Consider the following 19,304-nt stretch of genomic DNA (forward strand, 5'->3'; position numbering starts at 1 on the left):
TGCATGACAGGACTGGCTCTGGTTTAAGGACATTTTGAGAAAACCATAGGCCCCAGTCCCCCATGAGTGGCCTCTGCTTGCTGCTTCCTGGTGACAGTTGTTTTGGTGAAGAGCATGATGAGGACACTTACTATCTATATAGACACTGAGGGGCCCACCATCCCACCCTATATAGACACTGAGAGGCCCATCATCCCATCCCACCAGTCCTGAGCCCCCTGGGGAAGCTCACCAGATAAGCTGTAGCTACCTCTGGGCTCCAGTGGGCCTATTCTGCTGGGAATATTGGACAAGACACAGGCGAGGCCTTCCTGTCAATTCCTTCTTAGGGTACATGGGGGAGTCGGCTTCGGGGAAGAAGGAATGCTTGTGAAAAGCCTGTGAGGAGAGGGAGAGGGGCTGAGGATGCCCTGTGTGTACCTGGAAGTCTGACCTCTGCAGACTCTATGGGTTTGCAGCCACACCTCATTTCCTCTTGGAAGGGGCACTACCACTAAGCTGCAGGGCCCACTTTGCTGCCTCTAAAATGTGCCGGTGGCTGGGTTTGCAGTAAGGAACAGCTGTTCTGATGTCCCTGGGAGGCAACCTTTCCTGGCTGCCACAGCATAGCCCCTGGCATGTGGCCATGTGCCAACAATTAATGCACCTCTTTCCCTCCTGGCATCACCACCGCCACCAAGTTCTGTATCTCACTGAGTTGTGCCCATTGGAAGTGGGTGTAGAGGGTTGGGGAGGTTGCTGAGGCCCAGACTGGGGGAGCACTCTGTGGCCAGGGCGGTGAAGGGGGGCCCATTCTGCTGAGAGGACAGTGGCCCCAAATTCCCACTGCCAGCTAGCCCACTGGGCATATCTCTAGTGAGTCTGTGTTGGGGTGAGGGGAAAGACAAGAAAAGCCCCAATTTTAGGAAATCCACTATACTTTTTCTGATCTCTTCCCTCCCTCCTTCCCTCCTCCCATCCCCTCCCCTCCCTGCTCCCCACAATAGGACATCGGCAGAAACTAGATGATCAGACCAAGCCCGGGAGCTTGTCCTTTTCCGAGCGGCTCAGTGAACTGGAGCAGCTGCGGCGCACAGCCATGAGGGTCAGCCCACACCACCCAGCCCCCACGCCCAACCCTCGTGCCTCCCTGAACCACTCCACTGCCTTTAACCCTCAGCCTCAGAGTCAGATGCAGGGTAAGTACCAGACGGAGCCCACTGCCCGCCTCTCCTGCACCTGGGCCACCACCCACAGCTGGACCCCATGTGCACACACCCTCCCAGACCAACTGGGGTTTCCCTTTGATGCTCAGAGAAAGGCCTCGAACCAACAGCACCACCTGGGAGCTGTTGGAAATGCAGAGTCTTGGGCCCCACCCCAGACCCACCGAGTCAGATCTGCACTGTAACCAGATCCCCACAAGGAAAAGCACTGCTACAGAGGGTACGAGGAGCTCTGGGTATGGATATCCATATTGGATAAATAGCTCTCTTGAATTTTTTAAGAGTTAGCTTTGGCTATGCTATCTTTTTACCTACCCATTAGGCTTGAAGACACACACACACACACACACACATACACACACACATCAAGCAAAGTGAAGATGGGGACGTTTCAAGTTCTCTCTATTGCCAGATTATTTGTGGGTTTTGTATCTAGTGTTTTTTTATTATTAAGAAATAGTAGAAATGTATGGATGCCATCACATCAAGGATGTTACTTGCAAATCAATATAGAATGCAGGTCCCCCCATCCCATGGGGCTAGCTGGCAATTACTAAAGCACTGTAAGATGTAATAATTGCCTAAGGCCCACTGTGCCAAATTAGATAATACAAGAAGTTCATTTACACTGTAGAACCAGTGACGTCAATGACTGTTTGCTGTGTGATACCGTTTCAAAAATCCAAAATGCAGACTTTTCTCTGTGCCATGCAGGATGCAGCTGTGTGTGATATGGTTTACAGTAATATTTCTTTCTCAAAGTAGCAGGCTTGTTAAGGAAAAGATAAGCAACACATCTGGGGAAAAGGGCAGGTGGCCAGCAATCGATGTGGTAGCTCTTTGCCCCTCTCGGACAGCAGGAATTAGCTTCCCCAGACATTTTCTGTATGTGGTTGTATTGTGGGATGTACAAATATCATCTGTTCCTTTGGGTTTCCAGGCCAATAGCTCTCTATTTTGGGTTCAAACATGGGTTCTCAGGCCAGGCGCAGTGGCTCACGCCTGTAATCCCAACACTTTGGGAGGCCGAGGCAGGCCGATCACGAGGTCAGGAGATGGAGACCATCCTGGCTAACACGGTGAAACCCCGTCTCTACTAAAAATACACAAAATTAGCCAGGCGTGGTGGCGGGTGCCTGTAGTCCCAGCTACTCAGGAGGCTGAGGCAGGAGAATGGTGTGAACCCGCGAGGTGGAGGTTGCAGTAAGTCGAGATCACACCACTGCACTCCAGCCTGGGCAACAGAGCGAGACTCCGTCTCAAAAAAACAAACAAACAAACAAACAAACAAAAACATGGGTTCTCAAAAGGCATGACCACTGTCTCCCATGGAGCTTGACAGCCCATGCCATTAGCTCTCACTGTTAGGTTTCTGGGGAAGGTTCTTCTACTTGATTGGAAAATTTCCAAGTAAGTCTTTCCAGAAGATACTATACACACAGCTAAGTGGCCTATCTGTGGAGTAGCCCTTTTGTAAACAAACAGAAACCTAAAGCTTGATGTTTTGGGGGGCTGCCTGTCATCTATAGGTTCATTTAGGTGTATTTAGGAAGAGGATCCATGAAACCACTGGTTTCTCGTTACATAATAATCATTAATAATGATTTAAAATGTGTACATTGAATTTTTAAAATTCCAAAATACAAGCTTATATGGTAAATTAACTCAAATGGTATGTTAAGTGAGTGAGACGGGCTTGGGGCAAAACAATTCTTTGCTTCCAAAGAGGATACAACTCTCAAGGAGATTCTTTCATCTTGCCTTTAAGGTCATTTAAACTAATTCACATCATCTCAGAAAACTAATTCATATCATCTACTCACGTGTAAAATCAAAAGGAAGACTCCGTTTTCTTAGTCTCTCATTGCCTAACTGGCCATTTATACTACTAGGTTGGTTAAGGGATTTGCCTTTTTCTGCTGATCTGGGAACAAAAAGTCTTAAGCATTTTTAAAGGCAATGGAAAATTCAGCCACATTGGGGAAAATTGATATTGTCACCACTGAGTTGCTCTGTTTTTTGGTGAAGAGTGAATCCAATCTGATTTCCTTCTTCATTAGATATGCCTCTTTAACAACAACAAAAAAAAAAATGGGGGGAAGTTGCACATTGAATTCTCATCCTCTGAAGCTCCTGGGCAAAAGCATTATTGTGGACTGTGTGATGGGCATTCATCGGCTCTTTGGAGTCCTATATGCTTAGCAGAGTATCAGGTTTAACACTAAGCATCGCCCCTTTTTCGTTCCTCTTGAAAACTTTTTACTTCTGCAACATTTAAGAAATCATAACTCGCTTTTAGAGTTCCCTACGGGCTTGGTTGCTACTCTAAAGAATGTGTGAACTATATTGCTGGTGTTCTTTCTTTCCAAAATATGAATTTGATATTCAGTACTTCACTTGTAAAATTTTGGGAACAACTTTTTAAAAATAAGTATCTAGAATATTTTCATGTGAAACAACTTTTCCTTTTCCTTTTGTTCTTTCTTTCCTATAAGAAAACACTGTTTTACACTAATCATGTTTTGAGTAGAGCCTTGGGCTTTTTCTCTTGAAATTGGAAAGTTAACAGGCGTAATGTGCAAGTCTTGTTCAGCCAAGACTTTCAGTTTGTTCTTGACGGTAGGAAAATGCTTGTTTTCCAGGCTCAGCCCTGAAGTTTCTGTGTTATATTTACGAAGATACTTTAAGAAATACAGCATGTGTTTCTGGCTTTCTTTGAAATGGCAGTGGTAGTTTTCAGAAAAATATCCAATTTGTCAGCATAGTTCTACAGTGGTGCTGTCCAGACGCATGAATGTTTTTCAGCTTTACAGAAATGTCAGTAACTGGGGGTTTGGAGAGCTTGCTGGGATTTATAGAGAGACTCAGGAACCCTACCTTGCTAGGACTTTATCAGAAGGGTTATGCCAGCTCCTCTAACTCTGTCAGCAAGAAAATACTGATATAGAATAGCACCAATACTTACCTAGAATCACATGTGCTGGAGGGTCGTTCAAAATAGACATCTCAAATTATCTGAAGCACGGTACAGATTGAGAGGGGGGCAGGTTGCCATGCCACTAAACCACTGTTTATTTGTTGAGGTCTTAACTATTAAAGGTCTGAGGTTTATTTCAACTTTCTATTTTATCAGGTCTTAAACTTGAATAGAAAGCCATTTTGTCATGAGTAGACCCTTGGGCTACACATTTCTCCCAGTTAAGACACCATCGTTAACTTCTACGATCGAGTCTTAGAATTCTTTTTTAATTTATTTCAAAAGACAGAACAGGGCAGATTCTAGAGCTGGTGGTACCAATGCCTGTTCAGTCACAACTCCCACCTAGAGATGGGTTTGGGCAACCCAAGTGAGTGATTTTAAAATTTCACCCCTGATTGACCAAATATGATGTATCACATTTAAGGTGTCGTAATTTCCTCCTTTCTGGGAATATGAGGATGGAGTAATAGATGCTGGTACAGAAAACTGAAACCTAGATAAACTGGGAAGCCCATTTTGTTGTTCTTCTGCATGCTGGTTGTCATAAACATGTAGGAAGAAGGCTTAACTCTTTAACTGGACCAGTTGTGAGCTATTTTGACATGGGTCAGACATTTGTATATATTATTCCATTCCCTCAACAATCCTATGGTATGGTTTATAGACAGAGAAATCGAAATTCAGAGGTTAAAAATTGCCCAATATCTCAAAGATTGTAAGTGATGAACTTGGATGCAAACCCAGACCTTCCTTGCTACAAAGCCAATGCAAGTGGGGTGGCCGTTCCCTGGGCGTGCACTCTTGGGTCAAGGATTGATTTACTACAGGGCTGACCAGTGTCGAGAAGAATCCCAGTCACCAAAGGAGGGATGGAAGAAGTGTTGGACTATCCACTCACTTGGCATTCTTGTATTATACATGTTCTATTATAGTTAGATGTTGATAATAGAATAATTTGGGGGCCAGGCTGTGTGGTGGGCACCTTAATAAACTGTCTCCTTTGGTACATGTGCATTTGTTTATAAAGTTTGGGGAAAAAGAAAACTCAGAATAATGAATCTCTAAATAGGAGTGAAAGAGGGGTATATGAGCAGGGAGAAGGCTTACCAGCCACTCTCTTTACTTTACTGGAGCCATTGCCTTCCTACTTTTGAAGTTCATTGGGACCAAGTGCTTATCATCCAAACCCAGTCAACATCTGATCCACTTTTATGAGTATGCGTGCCTCACTTTGAGAGTTCCATATGGCCAGGAGGGGTCCCTGACCTCTCAAATCATCTGTTGATTTTTAGTATTCCAAGTAACTTCTGTCTTGCTAATTATTTTCCCCCAAAATTAAAGTTACTTAGGAAGGACTATATTCTGGTGCTGCTGTCTGCAAAACTCTGAGATACTGAAACGACTCTGTTTCTCAGTTGTATGGAGTTATTTAAGTCCGTCTGATTCTCTCTTTATCATCTGGATAGACAAAAGGAAGAAAACCTTTCCACCTTCCTGTAGGAGAAGGAGCTAAATCCTCTTTCCAGCCTTGGAGGTAAAATACCCAACTGCGTTGCATTGCTTTCCTTTCTCTCTCTCTCTCCTTCCCTCTCTTCCTTACTCTTCTAGCACTTTGAAGTTTAAAAACAAAGGAGGTAGGGGCTATTTGATTACCTTGGAAATGGAGGCTACAATCAAACATCATAAATCCTCATATGTAAATCCATAAATGGTCATTTAATGGTTACACAAAGTACCATATTCAGAATGTGAGAAATTAATTTATATGATAAGCTATAAACATGACAGGTGAATGATTTTATTTAAAAATAACTTTTAACAAGGTGTAGTAGGGTGTGAGAGCCTTTCCAGGTCTGTAGCATTAGAATCTTACCCTGAAAACAAGCCTGAATCAGGTGTTCACAGGAATAAATAAAAATAATTAAAGGAAGGAAGGGAGAGAGAGAGAAAATGAAAACCAGTGGGATGACTGCAGAGATTCACTGCAGGGCTTGATCTTAATGACGAAATATTTCTTCTGTAGACTGCATATGTTCTGAACTTTCCCCTTATGCTTGTAAATATGTAGGCCAGCACACCCATGCACTGAAAGATTTCATTTGGAAGAATAATAGTTTCAGCAAAGATGTAGTTGGAGCATGTATTTGATATTGATGACTACATATCAGAAGGCTTGAGCTGGGAATCTAATAGCCAAGAAAGATAGCAGATCATAGTGGCTAAGAAAGAATGAGAGCTCAACAGGCAGACTACCTTAGTTTCTACCACATTCACTATAGGACTTTTGGCAAGTTACTTAATCTTTTAAAGCCTTAGTTTTCTTATCTGCAAAAGAGGAGTAATAATTATACTAGCAGATCCTAGGACCATTGTGAAACATAAAGCAGTGGACATTAGAGCCAGCCTATGGTTGACACTCAGAAACTGTTAGCTGTTATGATCAACATCAATAATATCAAGTTGTCTTAGTCTTATATATTATAGACTGGGTAATATATAAAGAAAAGTTTATTTGGCTCATGGCTATGGAGGCTGGGAAGTCCAAGAGCAAGGTGCCATCATCTGCTGAGAGTCATCCCATGGCAGATAGGTGGAAGGGCAAGAGAGCATCTGTCAGAGAGCTCACTTTTATGACAAAGCCACCTCCATGATAACTAACTTACTCCCTCAATGGTAGTACTAATTCATTCGTGAGGATGGAGCCCTTATGACCCAATCACCTCCCAAAGGCCCCACCTCTCAACATTGCCATGATGGCAACCAAGTTTCCAACATATGAACTTTTGAGAAGACACATTCAAACCATAGCATTCCACCTCTGACCTCCCCAAATTCATGTGCTTCTCATTTTAAAAATACATTTATTCCATCCCAGTGGTCCCCAAAGTCTTAACTCTTTCCAGCATTAACTCAAAAGTCGAAAGTCCAAAGTCTTGTCTAAACCAGATATGGATGCGATGCAAGGAAACATGTAAAGCAAATTCTGTTAGCTTTGAGGCTGTGAAATCAAAACAAGTCTTCTACAATACTTCCAAAATATAATGGTGGGACAGACACAAGGTAGAAATTCCTACTCCAAAAGAGAAAAACTGGCAAGAAAATAGGGGTAACTGGTCCCAAATAAGTTCAAAATCCAACAGGGTAAACAATATTAAGTCTTAAAACTGGAGAATAATCTCCTTTGACTCCATGTTCCGCCTTCTGGATACAATGGGGCTAAGGCTAGGCCCCCAAGGCCTTGGGCAGCCCTGCCCCTACAGTTTTGCTGGGCTCAGCCCAAACTTCACCTCTCTCAAGTTGAAGTCTTGTGTCTGCAGCGTTACCAGGCTAGAGTTGCACACTGGTGGCTCTGCAGTTCTGGGTTCTCAGGGATAGCCCCAATTCTGTGTCTCCATTAGGCATAGCCTTAGTGGGGACTCTTTGTGGCAGCTTCAATCCCACATTTCTGTTCAACATTGCCCTGCTAGGTACTGTCTGCAGTGGTATTCCCCTGTGGTAGGTCTTGGCCTGAGCTTCTAGGCAGTCTGTGGCATCCTTCGTAATCTAGGTGGAGGAAGTCATGCTTCCACAGCATGTATTCTGCATGCCTACAGAATTTGCACCACACAGAGACCATCAAGGCATACTGCTTGTGCCCTTCAGAATGGCAGCCTAGCTACACCTAGGCCCACTGAAGCCACAGCTGCGGTGGCCAAGGTGTGCTGCACCAGGATGCAGGAAGCAGAGACTAGAGGCAGCCCTGGGCAGTGACCACGAAGGGTGCCCCAGGCCTGTCCCCTAAAATCATTCTACCTTCCTAGAGCTCTGGGCCTATGATGGGAGGAGCAACCTCGAAGATCTCTGAAATGCTTTTGGGGGTCTTTCTCCCATTGTTTCGATGAATAGAATCTGGCTTCCTCGCATTCATACTAATCTCTTTGGCAAACGGTTGCTTGGCCACACCCTTAGTACTCTCTTCCAAATACACTTTCACTCTTTACATTGCCAGGCTGCGAATTTTCCAAATCTTTCCATTCTGCTTCTCTTTTAATTGCAAATTTCATCTTGAAGTCATTCTTTTGCTATCACGTCTTACTATATGTAGTTAAAAGTAGCCACACAGCAACCTCAATGCTTTGCTGCTTAAGTATTTCTTCCACAAATACCCTAGTTCATCCCTCTTAAGTTCTGCATTGCATGAAGTCCTAGGACACAGACACAATTTCACCCAGCTCTTTGCAACCTTATGTTTTATAAATATGGCCTTTACTCCAGTTTCCAATACCTTGTTCCTCATTTCTATCTGCAGCCTCATCAGAATGGCCTTTACCAGCATTCTACCAGCACTCTGGTCACAGACACTTAAGTAATCACTTAAGTAATCTCTACGAAGATTTAGACTTCCCCTAGTTCTGAGGTCTTCTTTCAGAGCCCTCACTAGAATTGCCCCTAATGGCAGAACCATTCTTGGCAATGCAGGCTTTTTCTAGCCTGCTCCTCCAAACTTGTTCAGCCTTCACGGTTATGCAGTTCCAAAGCCACTTACACACTTTCAGGTATTTGTTGTAGTAACAACCCCACATCTTGGTACCAACTTTCTGTCTTAGTTCTTTTGTTAAATGCCTGAGACTGGGTAATTTATAAAGAAAAGAAGTTTAATTCACAGCCAGGCACAGTGGCTCATGCCTGTAATCCCACCACTTCGGGAGGCCAAGGCAGGCAGATCAAGACCAGGCTGGCCAACATGGTGAAACCCCCATCTCTACTAAAAATACAAAAAAAAAAAAATTAGCTGGGTGTGGTGTCACACACCTGAGTCCTAGCTACTCGGGAGGCTGAGGCAGGAGAATTGCTTGAGCCGGGGAGGTGGAGGTTGCAGTGAGCTGAGATCATGTTACTGCACTCCAGCCTGAGTGACAGAGTGAGATTCAGTCTCAAAAAAAATAAAGAAAAAGAAAACAAAAGAAATTTATTTCATACAGTTCTGGAGGCTGGGAAGTCCAAGAGCATGGTGCTGGCATCTGGTGGGGTCTTTGCTGCATTAACCCAAGGCAGAAAGCAAGGGGCACAAGAAAGCAAGTGCAAGAGAGAGCTTGCTTTTATAGCAAAGGCACTTCACCAATAATCCACTTGTGTGATTATGGAATTAATCCATTTATGAGGGCAGAATCCTCATGACCCATTTGCTCCCTGTAAAGGCCTCATCACCACCACCACAGTGGATCCAAGTTTCCAACATGTGAACTTTTGAGGGACATAATCAAATGACAGCACAAGTATATTAGTTTCCTGTGGCTGTTTTAACAAATAACCACAAACTTGGTGGCTTAAAACAACAGAAATGTATTCTCTCTTAGTTCTGGAGGCCAGAAGTCCAGGATCAAAGCGTTGGCAAGACCATACTTTCTCTGAAGCCTCTAGGGGAGGATACTTCCTTATCTCTTCTAGCCGTTGGTGGCATTCCTTGGTTTGTGACTGTGTCAGACTGTATCATTCCAACCTCTTCTTCCCTCTTTATATGGCCTCCTTCGTGTCATCTCCTCTTTTGTCTCTTATAAGGATACATGTTACTATATGTAGACCCACCCAGGTAATTCATGATGAACTCAAAATCCTTCACTTAATTACAGCTTCAAAGGCCCCTTTCCAAATAAGGTCACATTCACAGTTCTGGGGGGTCAGGAAATGGACATATCTTTTCTGGAGCCACCATTCAAACTGCTGTATCTTTGTACAAAAGATAGGGGACATCAGACCATTGACCAGGCACAGCAGGTGAGTCCAGAGATAACTCTCCCAAGTCCATCCCCCAGAACAAACATGGTGGACAGGTAAATGTAAACTGAACATCTCATGCACAAATGCCCCAATCATGTTACTATAACCTCAGTCCATCATTCGTTTGAATGTATTTTTATTTCCCAGCCAGAAAAATGTATGATTTTTTTTAGATGAGATCAGATATTTCTTAATATTTTCTAGAGCACCTATACCGATGGAATCAGAGGTCCTGACAGTGATACAGAAAGAGCTCTCTTCCCTGTGTCCACGGAGCAGTGCCAGATGGGGAAACAGGAGGCCCAGGTGCCTCTTGTCCTAGCCTCCAAAAGCTCATGACAGCTTAGATGGTAGGAACAGAAGATGACATGATGACCAAAGCCAGACAGTTGGGATGGACTCAAGAATTTGACCTCCCAAAGCCAGGCATGTCACTGTTATTTTGAAGCAAGCTGCCTCTTAAAAAAGTGACTTTATTGCCAGGCATTGTTGACTACACACCCATTTCAAAAGGATGGTGATTTACAAATCACCTGAAGATAGCCTTTCAAATTTGGACTTTTAAAAAAGAAACTTTTACTGTAGTCATGAAGTAGTATCAAAGTTTGCCAAAAGTTTGTACTGAGAGAAGAACAAACAATATATGCTAATATGAAAAACAGCTCTACTTAGAAAGCTACTGCTTGGGTTTTCTTATTAGGCACAGTTCTCCAGACTGAGTTGGTTTTACTCATCTACATGATTTTTCCTTGCCTTATGGAACAGAAATTCAGGCCCACTCAAATTCAGTTATTTTAGGGCTCTTTAAAATCCAGTATTTGTGATTTAAATGATGCGGAGGGACTTTCATTACCTCTGTCTTTGCTTATTTCTCTCTGGCCCTCAGAACACCCCACCCTGACTTTTAGGGGAAATTGACAGAGGCAGAGGGTTTCACCTGCTTCAATTGTCACCAGCCCTGTTACATTCCTCCTTCCAAGCCTTAGCCTCACAGGGACCTTCTCCTTATTGAACAGTTGCCTTCAAAGCAGTAGAATAGCCCAATTGTTAAGGAGATTAAAGATACCGATTGCAAAACTCCTGTAAATAAAATCTTCACTGACAAACCCAGTTTCTTTTCATAGGCTTTTCTTCTGTAATCTCTTTCTGGCAGAACACCTCATGTTTTGGTATTAGAGATTCAGTTACCAACTACAGTAAATACAGCAAAATAACAATAGAAAAATAGTATAGAACTCACCCTAAAAACAAACATTGGCCAACCATGTTTATTTTTTGTCTCTCTGTGCACTCCTGAGAATTGATAGGGGAAGAATGTACCACCTCTTATTCAGGTGATTTCTGATTAGCAAGCCATGGAAAGTCTTCAGGTTGAGTTTTAGCCAGTTCACGCTCCCCTAAATGGCATGGAATAGACCATTTTCTGTTTTAAGAAAAAATAGAACAATGGCACTAAATGCTTGACTGAATGTTTGACTAAATGTTGACTGAATCATGGATAGGAAAGATTGGGCAGAAAAGACAGCCACTGCCTCCAGACACAGGATGCCACAATCCTGGGCACCATCACTATTCCATACAACCTTAGGGTCATGTTTAGGGTTTAGAACTTTCTCAATAGGGTTTCAAGATTTTGAAAAGCATCTTCCAATTCTGATCTCCATAGATCCTATTATGGGAATTAACCTTTTTGGAAGGGGATTCTTGTTCTTAAAGATAAAATTCCCTACTTTCTTTCCTGGAGGGAATCAGTACGGGCAGAGGGAAGAGGAGATGGCGATCCTGACCTGTGTGTCTCATGTCACCTAACACCTGTGGAGTGGCATGAAACTTGAGCTTTAAAACACACCAGGGGCCAGGCACAGTGGCTCATGCTGGTAATCCCAGCACTTTGGGAGACTGAGGTGGGTGGATCACCTGAGGTCAGGAGTTCGAGACCAGCCTGCCAACATGGCAAAACCCTGTCTCTACTAAAAATACAAAAATCAGCTGGGTGTGGTGGCAGGCACCTGTAATCCCAGCTACTTGGGAGGCTGAGGCAGGAGAATCGCTTGAACGTGGGAGGCGGAGGTTGCAGTGAGCCGAGATCGGGCCATTATACTCTAGCCTGTGTGACAAGAGTGAAACTCCATCTGAAAAAAAAAAAAAAAAAAAAAAAACCCACTAGGAATGGAAATGGTGCTTAATTCCTCTACCATCTTGGTTCTTCCACCCAATCTGAACTGGGTCACTGAATCTTAGCTTCCATAAGGTCAACATCATCAGTTCCGTTTAATAAGACTTGGGCCACTGTAATGTCCAGCTCAATCCTCTTGGAAGTATGGAGGACACTGTAGGATCCTTCAGTTGGTGTCATAAAAGCAAAGCATCCCTAGGGAAGATCTGTGAGTCAAGCCTCAAGGCCCTCGCTGAGTCAGTGATAACTTGAGTATCAGGAGCTCACCCATCTGGGGTGGTTAAGTCTCCCAGCCCTATAAATTGCCAGTTCCTGCTATGGGTGATGTCCTCTTTACCTTACGGCTTTATGTGTTCAACCTGAGTCATTCTAAAGCCAGATCCAAGACCCAGAGAGCTTATGCTGTGCCAGTTCCTCTTTATATCACTGGAAGGACTACATATATGTACACTTGCTTTGGGATTTTTTTAAAGAACATCTCAAGATAAAAAGGGAGGAAGAAATAATGTGACTAGGGATCGCACTTCCTGGAGTTGCAGGTCACATGAGGGACACGAACATGGTGGTTTGATTAAGTCTCGCGGGATTATTACACTGTTGTGGCCACTCTCACTCCATTAGTGCATCTCTCTGCACATATCAGATGGCAAATTATATAATGATAAAGTTATTAAAATATCTGTAAAAGTCAGCACAAGCTCAAGGGCTCGACTTGGCCTTTCTGCCCATTAAGTGGTTTATTTAGCTCTCTCATCTCAAGGCCGGTTAATCTTCATCTATACTTTGTTGTAAATCACCCGCTATGTGGAACAGCCATAACTGCCTGAGTTTTAAGACGCGCTTCTGTTGGTTGTCCAACAAGGCTGGTATCTTAAAGATCAATGCAGAAGTTTTTGAAGCATGAGACTCACCCACTTCCCCATTTTAAAATGGTAGCCTTTGTTTGTGATTGTGTCTATACCTGGGTTATCACAGAGCAGTTATGACAGCAAGATTATGACAAGGACATTGCCTGGTTCACATGTTTACTGAAGGGAGTAATAAAATAATGATAGCTCGTATTTATAGAACAGACCAATGTTGCTGGTTCATTGAATCCCCACCACCAGTCACCTGTAGGTGCATGACATGGTTAGGGGGAAGCATTGCCCGGAAGGTCCTGCCTGTGGTGTCTGCTTTGTTTTCACGTGACCCAGCACTGTTTCCTTTACCACCAAGTCCCAGTCCCTCATCTATCATGTAAGTGATTAACCAGGTTGTCTTCAACACTAACATTCTGTCATTCTGGATACTGCAGTTCCCATGAATTAATGGTCACCCCTAACTAACATTCTCAGGAAAACCAGTAGGGTTGCCCCAGAGCCCCTCACTCTGCTGCTGATTTGAAAGGAGCCTTTATAGTTTTGCTGTGTGAGAGGCTCTGAGCCACCATATGTTCCTAAATGAGAGAAGCCGTTGCCCAGACATGGATCTGTTTAATTTAATATGATTTACCACAAATTATGAAGCATGACTTCAAAATTGAATTTGTGCAAAATTACTGATGGCCAATTCAGTGGAAGGGAAGGGAAATCTTGTTATTCCTATTCCAGAATCTCTTCCCGATTTCCTCATTTGATTCTTTCACGCCTTGGGGTAGGGGAGGGGAATGCATTCGCAGCTCTATAAAGAATTGTCCTTATTTTCGAACTTTCTCCCTGGTCATTCATGGCTCCCTCAGAGGAAGACACAGCACCCTGGAGATGTTAAGGCAGAAGTTGGTTCTTCTGTCCATCCCTCTCCCCAGCCAGGATAGAGCTATCTTTTCCATCTCATCCTTAGAAGAGATTCAGAAGAAAGATGGCAGCCCTCAGAATGCACGTTATGAGGAAGGCAGAATGTGGGTCTGTAATTCCCCTGTGTCATTTCTCCCGCTCTGCAAACCATCGTAACAATAATAGTTCCTAACTCATGGGAGAATTGTGAGGATTAAATGAGTTAACCTGCAGAAATCACTTGATGTGTAGCACGTGGGAAGCATTGTGTGTATTTATTAATCCTTCACAAAGTCTTTGCAAGGATTGAGATATATTTTTATCAAATATTTAGCATGGATCCTGGTACACTTTCAATACTTAATGGTCAGTGTTCTTTTCATTATTATTGCTATTTATGTGCTCTTATTGGTGGCATTTCGTATCGCCAGTTAGTTGTACCCATCGGTCCTCTCCAAGTCACACAGCTACTCTGCGGTAATTCCCCTGGTGTCTCCTTATTCCTTAGGAGCCCCAGAGTGGATAAAGGTATTGGTGGTTTTAGTGGTATTTTCATTTGAGTTTTGTTTCCTTGGATAAACCCAAACAGGAGAACTTCCCATAATCACTGTTCCACAAGACCAAAATGGTAAACTGCTAAAGTTGAAAGACCTTAAACTTCTTTGCCCAAAGCCCTATATTTTACTCATGAGACACTTGAGGCCCAGGGAGTTTCACTGATTTTCCCAGTTAGAGGCAGACCTAACATCCAGGTTTTCTGGCTCCTGGCCCAGTGCCCTTCCCATTGGCTGGTTCGGTTCTGCCTCAGAGGTAGCCTCGAAACAGTCTCTGGGGTTGTTATAGATCATTCACTTGAGCACTGAACCATGCTGTGCCTCACACTGCCTTTTTCTGGAAATACACCATCTCCGGGAGATGCTAGGTCCCATGGTTCAGTATCATGTGCTGCTTCTGAGTCTCCATTTTTAAAATGTTGAATTCATGCTAAGGAGGAGTGATTCTTTTTTTTTTTTTTTGAGACGGTGTTTCACTCTTGTCACCCAGGCTCACTGCAACCTCTACCTCCCAGGTTCAAGGGATTCTCCTGCCTCAGCCTCCTGAGTAGCTGGGATTACAGAGTCAGGATTACAGAGTCTGCCACTACCCCCAGCTAATATATATATATTTATATATATATTTGTATTTTTAGTACAGGTGGGGTTTCACCATGTTGGCCAGGCTTGTCTCGAACTCCTGACCGCAGGTGATCCGCCCGCCTTGGCCTCCCAAAGTGCTGGGATTACAGGCATGAGCCACCATGCCTGGCTGGAGGAGGGATCCTTAAAGCATGCAAGGAAGGGAAGTCCTCCTCAAAGCCACGCCCATTCTCCTCTGCCCCACCCAGCAAGGAAGGGATATCCTCCTCAAAGCCATGCACACCCTCCACAACCCCACCCGGCACCCCAGCCTTGCTCCCTGTTGGGGACAACCAGCTACAGGAGACCGACAGGTCACTTCCTGAGCACAAAGCCCATGTGGATAGCAGGCAAGGGTGAACCCTGACCTGTCCCATTACTTGCATGAATTGGATGTGTTCAACAAATGTGAATGGTCAGCCTCTTTGGTGTTTTTAATGAAGCAGCTACAAAAGGATTTCTTTTAACCAAGTTTCACCTTCCTGTGTGATTTTGAGTAAATACCATCCTGTGCCGATTCCTCCCACAAGCCCGGCCCTTTAAGCCTGCTGGGGGCTGTGGCTTGGGCTGGCGGGCCAGAAGCAGGATGGCAAACAGGTGTGCGAGTGTGACAGGGCAGAGGCTGGAGCCACAGCTGTGGGAATGCGAGGCCGCTTTGGCAGACCGAGGCCAGGAGGGGCGGGAGGCTGGTGCTGACTGAAGGTCCTGTCATCCCAGTTCAGGACGCCACTGCCAAACTTCATGCTAATTGCTCCCTACAGAGTGCACGGCTATGAGAGGGAGAGAGCTGGGACCAGATGAAGGCATCCCTGTGACGGCCACGTCCTTGTCCATGAATTCAGGGTCAGGGTGACGAATGGCAGGGCCAAAAGCTACCCTGGAATGTCACAGGAATTTGCAGAGACCAAATGCCCTTCTCTCAGAGGCACCAGAGTGGAGGCTCCCGCGTTGACGGGTGGCTTCTGGGCCCCCTCCCTTCACTAAGACTTGGTGACTTGGTAATCCTCCCTCCTCAATGAAACTTATCTAAGAATTGATTAGGAGGAGGGACTGGAGCATGGCAGTAACTAGCAGTGCAGACCTGTCATCTCCATCTTCCCCTCCCATAGCGTGTGGCTCTTGCCATGTCATGACCACACTCCCGGGGGCTCGCGCTCTGGGCTTGCCTCAGCAGTCTGAGAACCACAAGTTTCTAAAGAACAGGTATGAGGAGGAGAGACTTTTCTTGCTCAAAGACATGGATTCACTCAGAAAGAGCATTCAATGGTGCTGTGAGTTTCCTCCCAAGTGTAATGACCTCCTCTGACTTGGGCACTTCTTACAGTGACTTTGAACTTCTGAGCATTAGAGATGAGTGAATCGCAGAAAACTAGACCCCTCGTTAGATGGATGAGCCCAGAGAGGTTAAGAGACTTGCCCAGGGTCACACAGATACCGCCCATATCGGAGCGCTCAGCTTTCCTTTCCCCTCCTCCCCAGCTTGGACACATTCCTGGGATTTGGATGTAGCGATGTGAACCGTCCTGAGCAGTCCCTTCAAAACAGCACTTAGGCGAAAGAGGGGCTGTTGGAACAAGACAGGACAAACACCCGTGTGCCTCTGCATGCTGCTCCACCCAGTTTCTCATCTTTATATTACAGAAAAAGAGTCTCAAATAACCCAAACAGGCAGGGTATGATCTGCAGACAGTCTGCAGGCATCTGCCCAAGAAGCTGCCGGTCGGCTGGTCCATCCTCCTCTGATTTATGTTGTGTGTGTTAAGCCTTAAATTGTTGAGTCTCTGGCTGGCTGCAGTGGTATTACTGGAGGGCTGGTGCATGTTTTCGGCTCACAGAGCTGGCTCCGGTACTGGAGGTGTTGGCCTCGAATCAAGTCCAATCTCACACCTGTCTGAGACAATGAGGGCCTTGTTAGACACATCTCCAGTCGAGGAGGTGCAGGCTGCTTATTTTTCACATTCAGAACCAGAAGGAGGGGGGTCTGGGACAAGGGGGATGGGAGAAGCCAAGGAGAGACTTGGGAAATGCTGGGGTCAGCTGCCTCTCGGGCCCTTTCCCTCTCCTCCTGCCTTCTCCCTTCCCCCTCTCTTATTTAATAAACTTCTCCTTACTTTTGGAAATTAAAAAACAAACAATACTAGCAGTTGTCCTCTTATGAAGGATAATTTCCTACTGTAGAACAAGGAGCTCGTGGCCTGTTGTAGGATAAATTCCCAGCATCATGGGAGTGGAGCAGCCCAGGGGAGAAGTGGGATGAATAGGCAGGGGTGCAGCCCCCACCCTACCCCAGCGCTGAAACTTGAGCTCTTTCCACACTGAGGGCGCCTGTCAGTGAGAGGTTTTCTCTTCTGGTTTTCCCTCCACTGCTGACATTTCAGTGACAGCCCCAGAAAGCAGAGGGGACTTTGTCCCCAGCTCCATATTATTCATCGATGAAACCGCAAACTGTTCTGTCCTGGTTCAGCCTTCCTGTCCCTTGTGATCAGAGCAGACAGAGCAGGCCACCAGGACTTACGTCTGCAGACACTTTGCAAATCCAGTTCTCAAGAGGCCCTGACATGAGGCAGCCCCGGGCAGGAGCCCTTTTGGGTACAAGCTGGCACCCCTCCAGGGTGAAGATCACTCTGAAGGATCATTACTTAGTCAAGGCCACCCTGAAATGACTTTCTGTCGCAGGACCACACGATGTGGAGGGCCATAGGATAGGAGTCAGGAAAAGCACTTCCCAGAGTTATCAAAAACCACTCTTTACTGCGAGAGCCAACAGTAAGGAGCCTGTGTAGAAGAGCTAAGAAAATCTCACACATGTAGTGGCCATGTCTTGGGGGCTTGAGTAGCTCGACAAATCTCCCAGCTCCGTTTGTGATCAGGGAGGCTCTTACCTGAGCTGGGAGGCATTTATGTGCCAGCAGTCACTCAAACAAGGAATAGGCAGCCCTATCCTTCTCATCCATACACAACTTATTTAAGCACTAAGCCCCATTGCTGACTCATAATTTGGCCTCAGAGACACAACAGGGAAAATCCACATGCTGTTTATTTCATTTGAGACTGAGGACTTACCAGAGATGAGGTTGCGCCAGTCTGTTTCTTGTAGTATAAATCATTTGTAGCTCAGCCACCCTTGTATCTCTGTATGTACATCAGTTGACAATCCCAGAGGGACAAAAGGACAACTTTTCAGAGGCAGCAGAGTGACAGACGGTGAATAGCAATGAGCATAGGCAACCTGGACTTCTGGCTACACTCCAGCCTGAGTTTGAATCCCCTCTATGTGACCTTGAGTGGTATGTGAAGACCCAATGTGCTCACTGTTGATACCTTGGCCTTCAGAGAGTCCAGGGACTGCACTGCATAGGTTCCCTTAGCCCTGCACTCCTGGTAGAACCTGTCTGAATATGTCACCTTTGGAGGAAAGTGGCCAAAGCAGCAGGTGTTGCTATTTCAGGTCAGCTGATGCCAGGGAGGCCTGATACCTATGGAGACCATGGAACCACCAGTTTCCTGTCTCCTCCTCTAGCCATGCCTCCCTGCCTCGTTCTGGGCCACGAGGTGCTCCATTCTTCCAAAGCTCATTCTTGCTCTGAAATGACCAAAAAGTCAAGCCAATGAACAGGAGGGAGGCTGGACACTGAGGTGGGTGAATGCTGCAGATCTTCCTGCTTGACCTCTGAACACCCCTGACCAGTCCTGCCCACAAGCTTTGGTCCATGCTGGATGCCTACCCAGAAAGTTCCTTCCTCTCCTCCCCACAACATCCCGGAATCCTGCCATTCTTCAGGGCACCTCACCTGCCCCATCTCCTCCAGAACATCTTTGTCCTCACTGAGGCCCAGACTGACTCCCTTCCCGACTCCTGACTGCTCTGTTAGTCTCTGTCACTTTGGCATTTCCCCACACATTGCCTTCTGCTGTTACCAGATAGGCTGCAGGCTTGAGTGACGCTTCACCAACTGTCATGGCTATGATTTGCCACCATCTGTGCTGTAAGATAGTAAAAACTCAACCACCACTGATGAGATGCCATCCAGGCAGGCAACCCTGAGCGTGCCCCCACCCACTACACACTCTTCTCCCCAGAGCACATCAGGGTTCTGAGATCAACAAGTTGGAAGGCGACTTCCAGGTGGGCAGGGACTCTCTCTCCTTCCCAAGACCCCCACGAACCTAGCCCAGAGCTGCAGAGAAAGGGGTGCATGAGTCATTGAGGAAGGATTTTTCCTTGCTCCTGGGACAGCAAGTCAAAACTGTTTATTT

General features: G+C 45.4%; 1 protein-coding gene across 11 annotated transcripts in view; it reads left to right on the top strand.

The window, feature by feature from the left end:
* RUNX1 (RUNX family transcription factor 1) overlaps nucleotides 1–19,304 on the top strand; it is a 1,096,070-nt gene that overhangs the window by 1,048,444 nt on the left and 28,322 nt on the right. For 8 of the 11 annotated variants that reach the window (XM_055279612.2, XM_055279615.2, XM_055279616.2 and 5 more), the window contains one exon: nucleotides 987–1,178. The exons of the other annotated variants lie outside the window; for them this stretch is intronic. In XM_055279612.2, coding sequence (XP_055135587.1) covers nucleotides 987–1,178 — 192 coding nt within the window. The remainder of the gene's footprint in view (nucleotides 1–986; nucleotides 1,179–19,304) is intronic. 11 annotated transcript variants of the gene reach the window in all.

This window comes from Symphalangus syndactylus, chromosome 5, assembly GCF_028878055.3.
Source record: "Symphalangus syndactylus isolate Jambi chromosome 5, NHGRI_mSymSyn1-v2.1_pri, whole genome shotgun sequence".
Classification (NCBI taxonomy): Eukaryota; Metazoa; Chordata; class Mammalia; order Primates; family Hylobatidae; genus Symphalangus; species Symphalangus syndactylus.